This window comes from Phoca vitulina, unplaced genomic scaffold (genome assembly GCF_004348235.1).
Source record: "Phoca vitulina isolate PV1807 unplaced genomic scaffold, GSC_HSeal_1.0 scaffold64, whole genome shotgun sequence".
Taxonomy (NCBI): Eukaryota; Metazoa; Chordata; class Mammalia; order Carnivora; family Phocidae; genus Phoca; species Phoca vitulina.
In genome coordinates this window covers 1,487,044-1,507,017 of record NW_022589767.1, presented here as the reverse complement: position 1 = coordinate 1,507,017, position 19,974 = coordinate 1,487,044, and the positions used below count along the sequence as shown (strand labels likewise).

Here is a 19,974-nt window from a genome sequence, read left to right as displayed (position 1 = left end):
ATGCTAAATGTCAGGGGATACGTTTTAATAACTATAGCAGGCACCATTATTTTCATTGTTATCTATACCTATAAACAGTAAATCCGGGAGGAATCCGGATGCCCTCGCTGAGGCTGGACTTACAGGATGTTTAACTGGAGAACTGCCAACTCTAATTGAGGACCCTGCATGCCTGGAGTGATCGAAACAGAATTCCCATAACCAGGCCCCAGATAGAAAGCCCTGTGAACTCCTAAGTGGAGAAACTGCGCTCAGAGGTGGCTCTGCGAAGGGGAACTGGACCAGGACACAGCCGGGAGAGGCAGCCTGCAGTGCACACGTTTTGTACTGTTGGACTTTCCTCTGGTGTGATCGCGCGTTCTGTGGACGAGCGGGCGCCGCTGCAGACCTGCGGACACCCCCGCGGGTCGCGCGCACGCCCCCCGCACGGGGAAGCTGCCGGGCGGGGGCTGGGGGGCAGTAGCCCGCGCGGTCTGGGGCTCAGCGCGATCGCGGGGTGCAGGGAGCCACCGCAAGGAGGGGCTCCCGGGGGACCGCGCTCCCAGTGGCGGGGAAGCAGCTCCGGGTTGCAGGGCAGGAATGTGCCCTCCCCGGCTAACTTTCGGCCGCCGCAACGGAAGCAGGAACTGGCTAAGCACACAACCCGCGGGCAGGCGGGAGCTGCGGAGCATCCCTGCCGCCCTCGCCGAGACCCGCGCGCCGATCTGCCGCTCCTGGCCCGCGAGCGCGCCGGGGCTGTCTCCTCGCCCGGGTAGGACACCGGGGCCCCCGGGGCCTGTCGTTGCCAGGTAAAGGCGTCGCCGCCTTCCCCTCCAGGCGGACCGCTGAGAGCGAGCCCCCCCCCCCCCCCCCCCCCCCCCTCCCCGGGCGCCCCCCCCCCCCCCCCCCCGCGCCCCGTCCTTTCCTGGCGCTCCCTTCTACCTCTCCCGGAGCGCCAAGACCCGGGCTGGGGCGAGGAAGGGCTGGCCCGGGTGTTGGTGGGGTGCGGACCCCCAGAGGGGATCTCCAGTCTCGCGCAACAGCACCTGTCATAAACGGCACTGGCTCCGCGTCGTCATCAGGAGAGGCTGAAGAACTCTCCGTAAGCGACATGCATTTCCTCAAAGGAAAGGAAAGAAAATGATTTCCAGTATTTGGCACAGTTGTGTACAAGTGCGTTTTAGTGACGGTAGTAAGCAGGCGTTAAAGCTCAGGTGCTTCCTCTCGCTCCCACCTGTATCCTTTCCCCCCTACCTTTCAATGGAATTCAACTTGGCTGTGGACCTTTAAGGCCTAAGTAATAATGATTAGAAGAATTACTTTACCTAATAGTTGTTGAGCATCTTTAGCGAGAAAAACTCTTCAGGACTTCTTGCAGTCCAGGTGCTAAAAAGGTGCTGCGTACAGAAAGCACAGTTCCTACCCCATCCCCTCGCTTAGTTCCGGCTTCTCTGCAAGAGCTCCAGGAAAGACTGTCAGAATCCATTCAAAGTAAAGTATGGGCCTGGTTTTCCTCTTTCGTTCCTGTTTGGTTTTCTGGATGGCTAGAAAAAAGGCTTGGGAAATGTGACAGCATAAAAAGATAACTCGTGCCAGGATTCTTTTTTTTTTTTTTTTAAGATTTTTTATTTATTTATTTGACAGAGAGACACAGCGAGAGAGGGAACACAAGCAGAGGGAGTGGCAGAGGGAGAAGTAGACTTCCCACTGAGCGGGGAGCCCGATGCGGGGCTCGATCCCAGGACTCTGGGATCATGACCTGAGCCGAAGGCAGACGCTTAACCGACTGAGCCACCCAGGCGCCCTGTGCTAGGATTCTTAACCTGGAGAAGCCCTGGATAGTATTCAAAAAGTCTGGGCACTTCAGCGGGAACATTTATTATTTTAGTAGCCTCGAACTGAAATGGAACATGTCCTCTAAGAGGCTCTAGTCAAAGCCATAGGAGAACTAGAGGCAGCTGTAATTTGCCACCAGCAGGAATCACAGGTGTTTTCATATCATATTACTTATTACACAGATCTCAAGTATCCTGTACATTCAACAATCCTTCAAAATTATAGTGGTTTATTAGGGGCGCCTGGGTGGTTCAGTCTGTCGGGCCTCTGACTCTTGATTTCAGCTCAGGTCATGATCTCAGGTTGTAAGATCAAGCCCCATGGGGCTCCGTGCTCAGGTGGAGTCTGCTTGTCCCTTTCCCTCTGCTCTTCCCCCCACTTGGGCTCTCTCTCTAAAATAAATAAATAAACAAACAAACAAACAAATAAACAAATAAATAAAATCTTCAACATTATGGCAGTTATTAGATGTACCACTTGTTATTCACTAGGTTAATAAAGAAGCAGAAAGGGGCACCTAGGTGGCTCAGTCGTTAAGCATCTGCCTTAGGCTCAGATCCTGGTCCCAGAGTCCTGGGATGGAGCCCCGCATCGAACCCCGCACCGGGCTCCCTGCTCCCTGCTCCCTGCTCCCTGCTCCCTGCTCCCTGCTCGGCTGGAAGCCTGTCTCTCCCTCTCCCACTCCACCTGCTTGTGTTCCCTCTCTCGCTGTGTCTCTCTTGGTCAAATAAATAAAAATCTTAAAAAAAAATAATAAAGAAACATAAATATCCCACAACTGTTTCTGTTTTGACTGAAAATGGGACTAATTTTTTTTTAAAAGATTTTATGTATTTAAGAGAGAGCATGAGGGGCGAGGGAGGGAGAGGGAGAGCCAGACTCCCCACTGAGCGGGGAGCCTGATGTGGGGCTCGATCCCAGGACTCTGGGATCATGACCTGAACTGAAGGCAGCCGCCTAACCAACTGAACCACCCAGGCACCCCTGAAAATGGGGTTAATAATGGGATCTATCTCATAAGGATTGGGAATCTATCTCATTAGGATTCTTGTAAGGATTAGTTGACATGACACATGTAAAGTGCTTAGTATAGAGACTGGCACCTGAGAAACATAAATGTTACTTATTTGACTGTTTATAAAAATTGGACACAATAGCAAGGAAGATATTGGACTTGTACTGTTACTGTATATGGGTAATATATGTTTGGTTTTTTTGCTTTTTAATTTTTTTTATTAACATCTATTTGTTTATATTAGAGATCAGTCTTTTTTTTTTTTTTTTAAGATTTTATTTTTAAGTTATCTCTACACGCAGTGTCAGGCTCAAACTTACAACCCTGAGATCAAGAGTTGCATGCTCCCCGAACTGAGCCAGTGAGGTCCCCCAATATTAGGGACTCTTTGTATTGTACAGTTATGTGGGTTTTGACAAATGTAAAGACATGTAACAACCATTACAGTAGCCTATAGAATAACCTCACTATAAAAATCCCCTGTGCTCCACCTATTCATCCCTCCCTTCCTCTGCCTGGCAACCACTAATATTTTTACTGTTGATGTAGTTTTGCCTTTTCCAGAATGTCATATAGTTGACAAGGAGTCATACATTTCAGACTGGCTTCTTTCACTTAGCAATATGCAATTATGTTTCCTCTATGTCCTTTTGTGGCTTGATAGCTCGTTTCTTTTTACTACTGAATAATATTCTACTGTATGGATATACCACATTTTGTTTATCCATTCACCTATTGAAGGAACATCTTGGTCGTTTCCAGTTTTTGGCAATGATGTATAAAGTTACTATAAACATTTGTATGTAAATTTTTGTAGGATTTGGTATTGTCAGTTTTCTGGATTTTAGTCATTCTAATAGGTGTATAGTAGTATCTCATTGTTGTTTTAATTTGCAGCTCCCTGATGACTATGATGTTAAGCACCTTTTCATTTGCTTATTTATCATCTGTATATCTCCTTTGGTGTGGTGTCTGTTCAGATACTTTGCCCATTTTTTATTGGGTTGTTTTCTAAGTTTTAAGAGTTCTTTGCATATTTTACCTACTAGTCCTTTATCAGATATGTGTTTTGCAAATATTTCTCCCAGTCTGAGGCTTATCTTTTTTATTTTCTTAGTGTCTTGGGCAGAGCAGAAGTTTTAATTTTAATGAAATCCAACCTATCCAGTTTTTTCTTTAGTGGATTGTGCTTTAGGTATTGTATCTAAAAACTCATTGCTTAATCTAAGTTCCAAAGATTTTCTCCTATGTTATATTCTAGGAGGGTTTTTTTTTTATTTTAAAGATTTTATTTTTAAGTAATCTCTACACCCAACGTGGGGCTCAAACTCACAACCCCCTGAGACCAAGAGTCACATGCTCTACCAACTGAGTCAGCCAGGTGCCCCTCTATGAGTTTTATAATTTTACATTTTATATTTAGGTCTATGATCCATTTTGAGTTAATTTTTGTAAATGACGGAAGGTTTGTATCTAGATTTATCTTTTTGCATATGGGTTCTAGCACCATTTTTGAGAAGGCTATCCTTTCTCTATTGAATTGCCTTTGCTCTTTTGTTAGACATCAGTTGACTGAATTTGTGTGGGTCTATTTCTGGGCTTATTATTCTGTTCTATTTTTCTGTTCTTTCTATTCTTTTGGCAGAACCACACTGTCTTGATTACTGTAACTTATATACCAAGTACTGAAGTTAGGTAGTGTGAATTCTCCAACTTTGTTCTTCTTCAGTATTGTGTTGGCCGTTCTGGGCCTTTCTGCATTTCCATGTAAACTTTAAAATCAACACTTTAAGTCATGCCTGGGTGGCTCAGTTGATTAAGTGTCTGACTCTTTTGGCTCAGGTCATGATGTCAGGGTCGTGAGATTGAGCCCTGCGTCCAGCTCCATGCTCAGTGGGGAGTCTGCTTGAAATTACCTCGCTCCTTCTCCCTCTACCTGCCCCCCCGACACGTGTTCTCTCTCTCTCTCTCAAATAAATATATCTTTAAAAAAAAAATCAAAACTTTAAAATTGTTGAGATCCCCAAAATAACATGCTGGGAACTTTATTGGGATTGCACTGAATCTATAGGTCAAGTTGGGAAGAATGGATATCTTAATACCAAACATGGAACATCTCTCCATTTACTTGGATTTTCTTTGCTATTTTACATCAGAGTTTTGTAGGCATATTTTAAAAACTACTTTGATAATTATATTTCATATAACTGGCTCCCTTTGTAATCATATATATTTAAAATTTGTATTTTAAAACATGTCTCTCAGAAAAAATCCTAAGCTTCTAAGCTTCACCAGACTATCAAAGGGGTTGGATTCATGACCAAACAAGAAAAGGAAGAAGAAGATTCAAGAAGCAGTAATTCTTTCTTTCTTTTTTTTAAGAGAGAGTGCTTGTGTGTGAGCAGGGGAGGGGGGCAGAGGGAGAGGGAGAGAGAGAATCCCATGGGGCTCGATCTCACAACCCTGAGATCATGACCTGAGCCGAAATAAGAGTCGCTTGCTTAACTGACTGAGCCACTCAGGTGCCCCAAAGAAGTAGTAATTCTGCTCTAGACTATCATTCAGTGAACAATTTGTATTCTGGAAATGAATGAGTACCCTCTACTGACCAGCTAACTGTTAGAATTAAATTATTAGAGTTACCTGTCTCTGGTTTGATACCTAAGGAGAGGCAGCAACAAGAAAGACAGCCCCAGTTTCCTCATCTATTAATGAGGAAAATAATAGCTTTTTTTGCAGAGCTGGTATAAGGATTAAATAGGACAATATATGTATATTTCATAGCACATTGCCTACCACCTAGTAGGTAATTTAAAAATGCTACTTGTTATTACCAAGAAAGAAACCATGGTCAAGCATATTATTGCTGCTTTATCAGTGACTAGAAATTTTGTGTCCCCTCCCCTCCTGGTTAGGAGAAGCAAGAAGAGAAAGGATTCTAGAACTTGGGGGCAGGCCTGCTGTTTATACCTCTTCCATCATAGACACTGGTCAGCTTTTAAGCATTGATGGGATAGTATATGTGTTTGTGCTAATTAGTTCTTTACCAAGCTTTTTTCCTAAGATTTATCTATTTATTTTAGAGAGACAGTGCACAGGGGGCAGGGGCAGAGGGAGAGAGGGAGAGAGAAGCTCAAGCAGACTCTCTGCCGAGCATGGAGCCTGATTCAGGGCTTGATCTCATGACCTTGAGATCATGACCTGAGCTGAAATCAAGAGTTGGATGCTCAACCAACTGAGCCACCCAGGTGCCCCTCTTTACCAAGTTTTTAATGAGAGATTGTCTTGATCTATTAAGAGTGAAACATAAAAAATGCTTGTTTATTTCTGTTTTAAAATCATGAATTGTTTACATTGACTTGAAGGAAATGAACTATATCTTCGCTAGATTTATTAAAAGAAACAAAACTCATTGCTGATGTTTTATTTTTGTTCTAGAGAGAAATTCCATGATCTGTACAATCTTCTTGAAGCAAACTCAGACCAGAGGGAGGATTATCCTTGACCTTTGAAGACTAAGACTAAACTGAAATTTAAAATGTTCTTTAGGGACAAATGGAGCTTGACTTACACTTGTGTAATAATTTGTTTCCTGACACTAAGGCTGTCCACCAGTCAGAATTGCTCTACCAAGAGTTTAGAAGATGTTGTCATTGACATCCAATCATCTCTTTCTAAGGGAATTAGAGGCAATGAACCCATACATACATTAACTCAGGAAGACTGCATTAATTCTTGCTGTTCAACAAAAAACATAACAGGTAAGTAATAGTCTCTTGGCAGCTCTTTATTCCAGGTGTTTTGTGACACAAGTAGCTGGGTGATGGTAGCTGGTTGATGTGGCTGCAGAGATTATCCTAGTGATTCTCAATGGGGTAGAAATGTGGGTAACAAAACCACTGGGAGAATGTCCCACAAGCGTGTCCTCTCCTCCCCTAAGCTGAGGCAAAGTTACTGATGAGTGTGTGTGTATATCACAGGTGTCTGGTTAGAAAAAAGGCTGAGAACCACTGGTGTTATGTTCTAATAGGTATCTAAGATGTTTCCAATATCTTAGAAACAAAAATCCTTAAAGGACATGGGAAGTTGTTTGGTCTGACCCATTCACGTGACACAGAAGGAAACTGAGGCCCACAGGTTTGAACCACACCTTTGCATATTTCAAGTTTCAGATCTATGACTTGAAAAAGAAACAGTGAAACAGTGATCATTTTTCAGGTGTTTATGATCCTGTTCTAACTCCCTAAATGAAAAATAAATGAACAAACAACAACAACAACAAAAAAACACACACAAAATTTATTGAGCACCAAATGCCTTGGCAGGTGCTGGAGACAAAACAATGAATAAGATGGACAGGGTCTTGCCATCAAGGGGCCTACAAGAGCTAGTGAACACTGGACTAATGGTTCTTACCTCACTTATTAGCCAACCAAATCATGTGTTTTCTCTTAATATCTTTAGTTTCTTTTCTTTCTATAATGCGTGTGGTATAGTAAGAAATATATGCATATAATCTTTGTTCTTGGTTCCTGGCACAGAGCTCCTAAAAACCTTGCAATTTCCTAAGCAGAGGAGCTTCTTTTGTTATTCATTATAAGCCCTTTGCAACCACACCTGAATTTGTGCTAATGAGATGACTCTTGGTGGCTCCCTAGATAGCTTCAGGGTGGGTACTGGTCACAAGAGAGACCAAGCCTTGATTAGAATTTTGGAACTTTCAGCCCCACCCCCACCTCCAAGTAAAAAAGAGGGGCTGGAGATTGAATTCAGTCACCAACGGCCAATGATTTAATCAATTATGCCCACATAATGAAATCTCCATAAAAATCCTGAAACCATAGTTTTAGGCAGCTTCCAAGTTGGCGAACACATCCATGTGTCCGGGAGGGTTGTGCACTCCAGCTTCCCTAGGACAGAAGCTCCTGCAGTCAGGACACTTCCAGACCTTGCCCTTTCTACCCTTCATCTGGCTGTTCATTTCTGTCTTTTACAACAAAATGTAATAGTAAGTATAGCTTTTCCCTGAGATCTGTGAGTAGTTCTAACAAATTATCAAACCTGAGGTAAGGGGTTGTGGGAACCTGAATTTATAGCCACACTGGGCAGAAGTGTGAGTAACCTAGGACCTGAGACTTTTTATTATTATTATTATTATTATTATTATTATTATTATTATTATTATTATTTGAGAGAGAGAGAGAGTGCACAAGCCAGGGGACAGGGAGAAACAGACTCCCTGCTGAATAGGGAGCCCCCACAGGGCTCAATCCTAGGACTCCGAGGTCATGACCTGAGCCTAAGTCAGACGCTTAACCAACTGAGCCACCTAGGTGTCTCCCTAGGACCTGATACTTTTGACTGGCATCTAAGTGAGGACAGTCTTATGGGACTGAGCCCTTAAGCCTGTGGAGTCTGAAGATAACTCCAGGTAGTTAGTGTAAGAATTGAATTGAGTCGTAAGATAGGTGGTGTCAGAGAATCAGAGAATGGAGAATTAGTGTGGAAACAATACCACATATTTATTTGATGTCAGGAGGACAAAAAAAAAAACCCTTCAGTGGTCGTCTCAAACTTGGCAGTGTGCTTTTGGACATTCTTTATAGACTGATTTATGGAAATTACAGAGATTTAATTTAAATTTCCAGTTTTTCTTTAAATGTTATCAACATTTATGTGAAACAGAAAATCATCTGCAAACAGGACTGAATGCTGTGTGGGTGTCTGCTGGCAAAACAGGAAACCTTGCTTTGCTTTTCAGTTCCATAATGGGTGTTCAGTAAGAAATGGGGGTTTGCTGCTTTATTGTACAAGCAAAATTACTGTTACTGCTTTACTGTAAGCAGAGGTAATTGTGGGTCTCATTTAATGGATCTCAGACTTTTTCCTCATTTATTGAGCGATGACCTTTAACTGCTTAGGGTTCAAAAAAGCACTTTGATAATTTGCTTGGAGTCACAGCCGCTAGAAGAATGCCCGGAAGTACAAAGGACACAAGATTTTGCATACAACTTGGGGGCTTATGGACCCTCCCCTTTACCTATGTGCCCCCCAAAAAATGGTATTGCAGAATTATCCCATTGCTGAGAAAGGAAAAGCTAAAGTACCTTTCTTATTGCCTGAGTGATGGGGAGCCAACATGATCAGATCCCCACAGAAGCTCACTGAGTCTTATTTCCAAATGTGGGAGTCAAGGTTGATCCTAACCATTGCCTGATTTGAAGACGTGGTTCTGATGGCCAGTTATGCAGGGTTTCTTCCCAAAGCTTTCCTGAGATACATTGGGCACATAATATTGTGTAAACTAAAGATATACAGTGTGATGATTTGATGCATGTATGTATTATGACATGATACCAGAACAAGGTTAGTTAACGCATGGTTGTGTGTGTGTGTGTGTGTGTGTGTGTGTGTGTGTGTGTATGGTGAGAAAGAGCATGCATTTTTAATAATTAGCCTATATGCCTGTTAACCTTCATCCTGACCAGGGCTATACTGATCCCTCAAGGGTCATAGGCCAAGAAGTGAGACTGTACTAGACTGAGGCCAAAGCCGACTCTAGGCCATAATGAATAGAAAGTATAACTTCTATTGGGCAGAAGAGGAAGAGAAAAAGAAGTCAGAAATAAAAGCTAAGAGTGAAAAGCCAGAAAGGAAGGAAAATGGAAAAGCAGAAATAAGGAAGAGTAGAAATGTGAAGAAAAAAACATCAAAAGAAGAATTGTACTGATAAAAGTAAAAAATGGACTTTGTATTCCGTACACTACTCAGACCCTTTGTGGAAGGAGGCATGATAGGATGATGCTGAATTTAGTAATTCTACCCAAGAAAGTCTGACTCATGGCTTCATAGGTGTCTGAGATAGGTGTCTGCCTTCTGGATACAAGAGAGATGAAATCATTAGGTTAGATCCATTTCTTAAGTCCCAGCTCAGTTGTGGGTTGTGTAAAGATTGTGAAGTCAGTATTTCCGTGAATGTTTCCATGGATATTTTAGCAAATGGAAGGCTTATCTAAAGAATTAAATGTATTATTTTTAAAAAAAGAATTAAATGTACTACGTAAAGTTGGTTTTGCCAGAATTACCTTAATTCAGATGTTTAAACCCAAGGTCTTTACAAATTGCTTTACGAGACTAAGGAAGAGGAAATGAGTCAGCGGTCAGCCGGCAAGTGAACAATGTGAAGGAAGGTGTTTGTGTTGGATAGCAGAATAAATCATTGCCTACTCTTTAAAATCTCCTATTTCAGTATAATGCTTACGAAGCCTTTCATTGCAGGAGACAAAGCATGTAACTTGATGATCTTCGACACTCGAAAAACAGCTAGACAACCCAACTGCTACGTTTTTTTCTGTCCCAGTGAGGAAGCTTGTCCACTGAAACCAGCAAAGGGACTTATGAGTTACAGGATAATTAGAGGTAAGAATAGCATTGTTCTTTTTCTTTGGTGATTGGAATTATTTAAGGATGTGGTTCATGTGAAAGATTTTCTACAAAAGAGTCTAAGTAAAACTACCAAAAGTGGTCATAAATACAGAGGCACACTGGAAAACTCTCATGATTTAAAGTTCAGTTTATTAAATCAACCATCTTTTTTCCAATGAAAGATCTCCAAATGATAGTATTTTGTGTTGTGTAGCTTTTGTTTTTACCTTCCTGAGATAAAATTCCAGTATGTTTGTCTTCAGTTTCCAATTATTTTATAATAACATTAGCTGAAATCAAACACACTGGATTTTATTATCCAGACCTGGAGGGAAGTTCATTCAAGAAGTATTTACTGTGCATCTACCATGTGCCAAATTCTGTGCAAGGCATTGGAAATATAGTCTCCATACTAAACATATTTGTTCAGAATACAGAAAACAAACAACTGAAAAATAATATAATTATTCGGATATGTCTTGGTGAGATTTTGGCTTGTTAGTTTTTCAAGATGAAATGCTTTTGGTATCAAGTTTCCTTTTATTTAAGTTTTAGAAAGTTTTTGTCATTACACCCTTGATGATTAATAATATTCTATTTGTTCATTTACTCAATAAACAACAAATGTTACTTAGCATCTCCTAGGTGCCAAACATTTATTCTGCCCCAAGGACACAAAAATATAACACTAAACATGAAAAACAAGGTCCTTACCTCTGGAACTTACGTTTTAGGAGAGACAATAATCATCATAAATAAGTAATCAAGAAAAATATAGTCACAAGTGCTATGCGGATGAGAAAAGACAATGTAATAGATGATCACTGAGTGGACTGTCTTGATTAGGTGATCAGAGGAAGCATCTGTGAAGAAGTAACCCCTCGACTGAGATCTGAACAGTAAGAAGTCAGATGTGAGATCTGAGAAGAACTTTAGGCAGAGGAAATAGCCCATTCCAATATCCTGAGGCAGAATAGTTTTGGAGTATTGAAGAACAAACACTTCAGTCCCAGCTGGCTGACTCATAGTGAACCATATAAAGAGTGATATGCAAGAAGTTTGAAAAGCGGGGAGGTCACATAAAGCTTTGGAAGCCAGAGTAGGAAGTTCTTATTTTAGGTGCTTGACAGGAAGCCGTTGGGAGTTTTTGAGCAGACATGTATTGTGGTGTTTTCAAGGTGATTTCGCAAAGCTCACTGGGACTGCTCAACTGGGGACGGACAAAAATGCAGCAGCAAGAGGGGCAGTGGGAAGACTGGATAGGAGGTGGGGCAAGATCCCAGTGAAACACCATGGCATTGTGGACCAGGGAGGTGGCAAATGAGGTAGAGAGAAGTAAATATACGGCCATTTCAGAGGTAGAACTGACAGGACTTGCCGATGGTGTGGGGTGGGGGGTGACAACGGGGAAGAGAGAAGCATTCGAGTTGAGTCCTAGCTTGAGTGTCTACATGGATGTTGGCACCATCTACTGAGCTGGAGAAGGTTTGAGGAGACTGGTTTTAGGGTTGGGAGGGGGAGTGCAATCAAGGGTTCTCTCTCTCTCTCTTTTTGAAGATTTTATTTATTTATTTGAGAGAGAGAGAGAACAAGAGGAGGAGCAGAGGGAGAGAGAGAGAGCAGACTCCTTGTTGAGCGTGGAGCCTGACGTGGGGCTCAATTCCAGGACCCTGAGAGCATGACCTGAGCCGAAATCAAGAGTCGGTCACTTAACTGACTGAGCCACCCAGGCACCCCTCAAGGGTTCTCTCTTGACTGTGTTATGTGTGAGATACTTTGGGGAATCAACTACCCAGGGTGCCTGGGCACAGACTCTGCTTTGTCCTCTGGGTGAGCCTTGTCAGAGTTTTGGTTAATGAACTAGATGTATCAAACATTCCTTTAAGCAGGAACGTAAAGCACAAATTATTTGTGTAAATTCTTCCCAAGTAGGGATATAAACCCAAGTATAAGAAAACTTGCACAGGGTGCAAAGTTTCAGTTCTGCAAGATGAAGAAAGTTCTGGAGATGGATGAGGGTGATGGTTGCAGAGCAAAGTGAATATACTCAATGCCACTGAACTATATACTTAGAAAGAGTTAAAGTGTATGTACAATTGTGTGTACAATAACGTAAAATAATGTACATGTACAATGTAAAATGATTTTTAAAAACACTAGGCATAGAACAAATGAGGCTTCTCAAAACACTCAAGACCTTACTTTATGTGGACAGTGTCTTGTCCTGCCCCCTCCCCAGAGTGGCTGCCCCTGATCTGTGTGGCTCCTTCACTTCGTGCCTGTATATATATATATCATCTTGGCTAAAAACATTGGGGCCTCCAGGGTGGTGGTGATACTTCTTGCTGTTCCTCTTTGATCACCTGGACCATTGCATTAGCCAGGGGTGGTATCTAGCAGGAGATGGATATCCCAGTCTTAGTCTCCAAAGAGGTCAGGGCTCAAGACGCTGATTGGAACGTTTGTTCTTCTCCTTCTGGAACTCCCATCATATGGAAGCTGGACCATAACGTTCTGCCTCTGTTATTCCTTCTCACTACCTCTTCATTCTGTCCCTTCTTCCACTATCCATGTGCTTCCCTATATCTGTCTTCTATTTCGTCATTAAAGCACAATGTCAAAGAAATTACAGGTAATTTACTCCAGTAATTCTACGTCCCTAAAATTTAAAGACACAACACCAAAACAAGAAAAAGCTATTGGTTTGAAGTTGTTTATTGTATAATTAGTTTAAAGAGTGAAAAACTAGAAGTAGCATAAATGTCCAATTGCCAGAGAATGATTGGGTGTAAAATATGATGGATCCACTTGAGAGAATATGATGCAGATATTAAAAAATAAGTTTGAGGGGGGCACCTGGGTGGTTCAGTGGTTAAGCATCTGCCTTCAGCTCAGGTCATGATCCCAGCGTCGTCCTGGGGAGTCTGCTTCTCCCTCTCCTCTGCTGCTCCCCCTGCTTGTGCTCTCTCTCTCTCTCTCTGTCAAATAAATAAATAAAATTTAAAAAAAAATAAGTTTGAGGTATATAAATAAACAAAATTTCAGGTGAAAAACAGCAGTTGTTTTTCAATTACATGAAAAAAAATTTAACTTTAAGGTATACAGAAATGTTAATAGTCATTAGGACATAATGATAAAAATTATAGTTGAATTTGTTTTATAATTTTCATAATTCTCTGTAATATTGTTGCTTTATAAAGCATGTGTAAAAGAGGGAGTGTGCGGTAAAGATTCTCTCCAGTGGAAATGGGAGAAAAGGGAACTTGGCATGTGTATAAACATTTTCAGGGAGTGTATGAAGGTAATAAAGGGGAATTAGAATCAAACAGTGCCTGTAGCAGCCACCAGGGGGCGCCCTCAGCCCAGAGCAGGTTGCTTGATAGCTCAGCAAAGTGGCATCAACCCTGGACATAGAATGCCGCTGACTTTTTAATCTACAGGATGTTTAAAAATTAAGTTTGTAATTCTATTTATGAATCTGCGCATGTTGATGGATTAAGATTCCCCATAAAAATAAACTATCTGCTTCCTGTTTAGAGTGAAATTAAATATCTGTTTGGTGGTTTGTTTCCAGATGAACTCGATTTCCTATAACTGATAGGCTAATATTTACAGACCAAAAGTTTGAAAGATGACAGTGTACTCTGTTCATTCTACAAAACCATTGCAACCTGGCATTATGGAATTTTTTTTTCAGCTTCGTGGTGTGTCATGTCTACAAAGGATTAGAATAGGGGAATTCAGAGATAGAATAAATTAGGAGTCTGTTTGCTCAGTTGGTTTCCAAGGAATATTCAGTCCCTAAGTTTTTTATTTTGTGAAGTCCCTTGAGACTGAAACTCAAAAGAGGGATTGAGGGCACAGGGCTGTTTCACAGTCCCCTCTGGCTCACCTCTACATGAGCAAGAAAAACACCACACCCCAATGGCAAACATCAGAGGGTGAGGTAAACGGAGCAGGTGTTGAGAATCCCTGTGTGGTTCTAGGATCTTTGCCAATAGATTAATCTTATCAAGAAATGGGACTAGCCCTAGCCTTGCTTTCTTTATGAGCTTGCATTCTTGAGAAAGAAAGCAGCTGTTTTGGTCATTCTTTGTCACTGGCTTTAAGTTCTGAGTTCATACACATCACAGAGCATTTATTTAACTAGTCTTTTTTTTTTTTAACTTTAAAATGAAATATGTTGGGGCACCTGGGTGGCTCAGTCAAGTTAAGTGGCGGCCTTTGGCTCAGGTCATGATCTCAGGGTCCGGGTATGGAGCCCCACGTCGGTCTCCCTGCTGGCGGGGGGGGGGGGGGCTGCTTGCCCTCTCCCTCTGCCCCTCCCCCCTGCTCGTACTTTCTCTCTCTCTCTCTCTCTCAAATAAATAAAATCTTTAAAAAAAATTTTTAAAAAATGAAATGTGTTGAGTCCTGTTCTTTTTTTTAAAAAAATATCTGATACTACCTAAAAATAGAGATGCTGTTTATCTCACGGTGATGTTATATCTGCAAATGTGGTGTAACCTGCAGCAGGAACTCTTTCCTTCATCGTTGTCGGAGGAGAGAGGCATTGCAATCCTCCAAATTCTATTTTAGAGTAAAGTACTATATCCTAAAGCAGGTGTCTGCAAATATTTTCTGTTGAGGGCAAAATGATAAGTATTTTAGGCTTTCCAGGCCAGTATTTTAAGCTTTATGGGCCATACGCAATCTGTTGTACCTATTCACCTCTGTCCTTGTAGTATGAAGTACCCACAGCCAATGTATAAACAAATGAGCACGGTTACGTGCCAATAAAGCTTTATTTGCAGACACTGAAATTTGAATTTTATGTAATTGTCATGTGTCACAAAATATTATCCTCTTTGATTTTTGTCAGCCATTTAGAAATGTAGATCTTGGCTCATAAGCCATACAAAGAGAAGTGGCAAGGGGCGCCTGGGTGGCTCAGTCAGTTAAAAGTCTGCCTTGGGCTCAGGTTATGATCCCAGAGTCCTGGGATCGAGCCCCACATCGGGCTCCCTGCTCTGCGGGAAGCCTGCTTCTCCCTCTCCCACTCCCCCTGCTTGCGTTCCCTGTCTCGCTGTGTCTCTCTCTATCAAATAAATAAATAAAATCTTAAAAAAATAAATAAATAAAAAAGAGAGAAGTGGCAAGCCAGATTTGGCCCTCGGGTCATAATTTGCTGACCCCTGTCCTAGATGGACTAATAAGTGACAGTTCTTTTTTTTTTTAAAGATTTTATTTATTTACGCTTATGTGGGCAAGCAGGGGGAGGGGCAGAGGGAGAGGGAAAGAGAGAATCTCAAGCTGACTCCACACTGAGCCCGACGTGGGGCTCTATCTCACGACCCTGAGATCATGACCTGAGCCAAAGTCAAAAGTCAGCCGCTTGACCAACTGAGCCACGCAGGCGCCCCCGTAAATGACAGTTTGAAAGGACTCTTTGAAGTGTGAAGCTTACAGAGCAGTCAAAGATATTTACAAATCTGAGGTTGTCTCTGGATCTGTTTGTTAGCAGAGGGGAGAGTGGGGTCTGGTTCAGAAACTGGCATTGAGAGGAGTTGAAGAAGAAAAGGGGAAAGAGAACAGAACAATAAACATTAAGAAATTCCTTTTCTTCCTTCCTTGTGTTTGCTGCAGTTCAAATCTAAGTGAAATGATTAGCCAAGTAGCAGAGTGATACAGAGCAGTTCAGATGATCATTCCCTGCCCCTGATGGCTCCAAAAACCCTTTCCAGTTTGAGCTGTGATGAATGGCGTGTGAGACTAAGAGCACAACTCTAAACTTTCTCTTACCCTGAGGAGGATCTGAGGCTGGTTCCTCCCCAGCAGCCCCCAGAACTGCGTGATTTTCTGCTCTTTATGTCAGCACTGTGGCCATCCTAATTTCAAATATTGGTTCCATTGTCCTCAGACTGAAGACATTGGCTCTGAAATGTTAATCTTTGAGAGTCAAAATTAAATCTCCCAGATGGCCTTGCTCCCCTGAGTGTGGGGCCAAAACCTTTTTTTTTTTTTTAATTGGAAAATGTCATCAATCTTCTGCTGCTGCCTTGGCCTCTGTGCCCTGGGAGAAGACCAGACCTTCCCTCCAGGCCCATCCTCCTCCTCCTTGTGGCAGGCAAATGGCCCGGGTTCTGCCTCAGCTCCTCATCGCCCCGAGGCCTCTATTACCGTCCTTGCCTGTGGGCTGCCCTTGCTGTGAAGTCTCTCCTTGGTGATTGCTGGTTTCCCAGGGAGCCTTCTCTCCACCAGTTCCTGCCATGTCACCCTGGCCCAGCTCTATTCCCTGGCCTTGGCCCCCTACACGTCCCCATGTTCCTAAACCTCCTGAGCTCCTCTTAGCTCCCTTGTTCTGCTCCTCCCACCTCTTCCTTAATTTGCCTGGTCCTCCTCCACACATTTCTCCTCTGTCCCATCACTCTAGAAATAAACCACAGCATCTGGTAGAGAGGCAGTGTCATCAGATTCTGATTTAGCAATTTGTATTTTTCCATTTTGCGCAAGTTTCTACAAAATGTCAAGTTTCAACAGTTTGGGGATTTACTGAACAAACTGATACGTTTGTCTTTTTTTTAACCTGCCTCAGCTTGGAAATATTTAAGTCTCCTTTTAATTTTCTTTACATTTTTCAGATTTTCCAACTTTGGCCAGAACTCACTCGCCAAGCGGAGAGTTAACCCAAGAAGATTCTCTCCTCCGTGGCCAGTCTTCACGGGGACTCACTCCCACCCCCGCTCCCGTGACAGGTTATTCAAAGCCCACTGACAGCTTCCGGAGAGAGGCATTTTCTCAGAAGGTCGGATCCTCAGATCACTTGGAGAAACTATTTGAGATGGGTCAAGCGAGTACACCCTTCCCTGTTTATAAAGAAGAAGGCCATTCTCAGAGTTCACAGTTTTCCTCAGAGCAAAAAATATCTCCTCTGCTGCCTGAACATGTGACAACACTCCCCACGATAGGGACGGTTGCCTCTCGGCGGATCACCTCTGCCCCTCCAAAGCCTGCATCGCCCCCCACCGCCAATGCTCCCGGGATACCTTCTGTGACTTCTGAACCAGAGATGGCCACCTCAGCTCCAGCCCTAGCCTCAGGCAAGTCTCAGCCCCCCACAGCCCTCCTGTCTACCATTTTGACCCGTGCTGCGGTTAAACCCAAAGCTAGCCTAGCTACAGTAGCTGTTTCAAACACCGTCCCTGAGGCACTCATGGACTGGAAAAGCCCCCCAGAAATGGCACCCTTTCGAGAAATTTCCAACCTCACTTTAAACACAGAGGATGCCCATAATAACCCTGCTACACTTCCTTTGTCAACAGTGGATTCGTCCACTGCTACGCTGCTTTCGTCAAATGTGGATTCTTCTCTGAATAAAACTGCTTCCCAGGAAAATGGGAAGGCCAGACCTGGTGGTTCCTCCCTGAACAGTGTTCCAGAAAGTCAAGACGGCCTTCCATTTGAAAAATGGCTCCTCATCGGAACCCTGCTCTTTGGGGTTCTGTTCCTAGCCATAGGCCTTGCCCTCTTGGGCAGAATGTTCTCGGAATCCCTCCACAGGAGACGTTATTCGAGACTGGATTATTTGATCAATGGGATCTATGTTGACATCTAAGGAGGAAACTAGATGTCTCTTCATTCATGTAGTTACTAGTAGCCCAAACTCAGTGACTTCCTGCTGACTCGCGGATCTTAGCAGGATGTCTGAAGCATCTTGAAGATAGGCAGATGCCCCCTACCACTTTCTTTTTGCTTGGTTTTTGAAGACAAGGGGAGAAAGGAAACAAATTAGGTAATTTGAGTGATCTATCTCTAAAATATTTGCTGAAAACAAAGCTCTACCTAAAGTAATAAAGTATAATTGGCATATAAATTCAAAAATGACTGGCTTTTTGCAAGGAAAAGTGGTTAGGACTTTTAGGCTCCAGTTCATTAACATTTCTGGTTCCAGATAAAGTCAACTGTTTATGATATTAATTCTAATGGATTTACTTTCTTTTTTATATGAATTCCAATAAAAGTTATTCCAGATGTATGTCCTTTCAATTAAATATTTGAATAAATCTTTTGTTACTCAGTAATGTTCTTGTAAGTGACACATCCAGCTGGATAACTTTCAATTTATTCCCACCAACAAAATGATTAAATGATGAAAGTATGTGTTCTAAGTTAAAATGACAACCCCCCCCCCTCCCCTTCCCCATCAGTGAGCAAAGAGGTTCCTTTGGGAGAACTCTAGCAGAAGATTAGCCTACGTGGAGACAGTGATAAGTCAGTTCTGATAAATAGCCAAATCTACTTCGGGTCCATTCTAGTTAACTATCCTACCCCCGCCCCCCCCCCACACACAAAAGTAATACAGGAATTTTCTAAACTTCACCAAGTTTAAAACATAACAATGATATTTATAAATCCTTATCTAAATTTCACCAAGTCAATTTTGGCTTTATTTGGAATAACATTGAAAATAACATAACACTTAACATTATTGTTAAATGATTAGTATGCTGTAATTTTTATGTGCATTTTAAACATTTATTTATTTTTAATTCCAATAAAGTTAACACATAGTGTCATATTAGTTTCTGGTGTACAATAAATATGCTGTAATTTTTACTGATTAGTTATTGAAATGTCTGAGGAATGGCATTTAATAAAAAGGGTTTGCCAGATGAGTTACAGTGAGGTCCCGAAGAATCCAGGAAACTGCCTGGGTCAGTTTGACTCCTCAGTCTCTGGACTTCAGTTTGCTCATCTGCAAAACAAGAGGTTGTCCCTTCCTGGAGTCCAGGGTTTTTAGATGCAAATGGAATTCAGGAGGGAACTTTACACAGTGAGCGCTAGAGGGCAGTAGCTGGTTAATAAGTATAGCAATGAAGACAAACGTAGGAAATGACAGAAACAGGCTTTTCTCCTGTTTCCTCCTTACCACCTCCTTCTCCCCTCTCCTGGACACACACACACACACACACACACACACACACACACACACCAGTTTACACTAAGCTCATAAAGCTCATTAAGAGGAAAGCTGGTCTAGTGAAAATTCTACTTTTCATATATTTTCCAACTTAACAGCTTGACACAAATCTCCGAGGGGTTTACATAAGCTTTAAGTAGGCTGAATAAATAAAACCTTGAATCAATTTAATTTAACAAGTATTTATTGAATATCCGCATGTAGGCCAGAATCAGATTAGTAACTAAGTGCCTTGGAATTTTAAAATTTCTCCTCTCTTTGTTAACAGAATTGGTTAGTGGGAATTAGGCTTTCTGTGGGTGTTTAGAAGAGTTTTCTTCTGGTTCTTTCGTAGCTCTCTGTCCACCTTACTGCATTGCATTCTTTCTGGTGAAGGAGAGACTTGAGCAGGAGCCCAGATTGGGGGATGCTTTGGGCCCGGACTCTGGCAGTGAGTGTGGGGATGTGGATTGCTGGGAAACAGCTGGATTTAAGACATGCTTCTAAGGGGGAAAGAGTAGCTCTTCTCACACAGCTCTCCCTGCTTATTACCTCCTGCTGCAAGGGTCAGTGAAGGGGCGGGGGGAGTCTGCCTATGCTTTCTTGTAAGTAACATTAACAGTGACTAGCCTGGCCAACCTGTTAGACAAGGTGAACTGAATTATGAGCTGTTTCCTTTGGTTTGTGGGAAGGGAAGGTGACAGCCTAGAAGAAGCAAGAATATTAGGAAGGAGCCCCTGCTCAAAAATATCCTCTCCGTATTTTACCAACGGGACACTTA

At 42.4% G+C, this 19,974-nt stretch overlaps 1 protein-coding gene across 2 annotated transcripts; it reads left to right on the top strand.

Annotated features, from left to right (window-relative positions):
* The first annotated feature begins 384 nt into the window (after positions 1-384).
* MANSC1 (MANSC domain containing 1) lies at positions 385-18,115 on the top strand. Of its 2 annotated transcripts, none has more exons than XM_032391784.1 (4): positions 385-751; positions 6,269-6,591; positions 10,109-10,249; positions 16,876-18,115. In XM_032391784.1, exons 2-4 carry the CDS (start codon positions 6,369-6,371, stop codon positions 17,847-17,849), a joined length of 1,338 nt encoding a protein of 445 aa, XP_032247675.1. In that variant the 5' UTR covers positions 385-751; positions 6,269-6,368; the 3' UTR covers positions 17,850-18,115. The 2 variants fall into 2 exon arrangements, with proteins under 2 accessions (XP_032247675.1, XP_032247674.1); XM_032391783.1 differs by having other exon boundaries at positions 385-788.
* Positions 18,116-19,974: the final 1,859 nt, after the last annotated feature.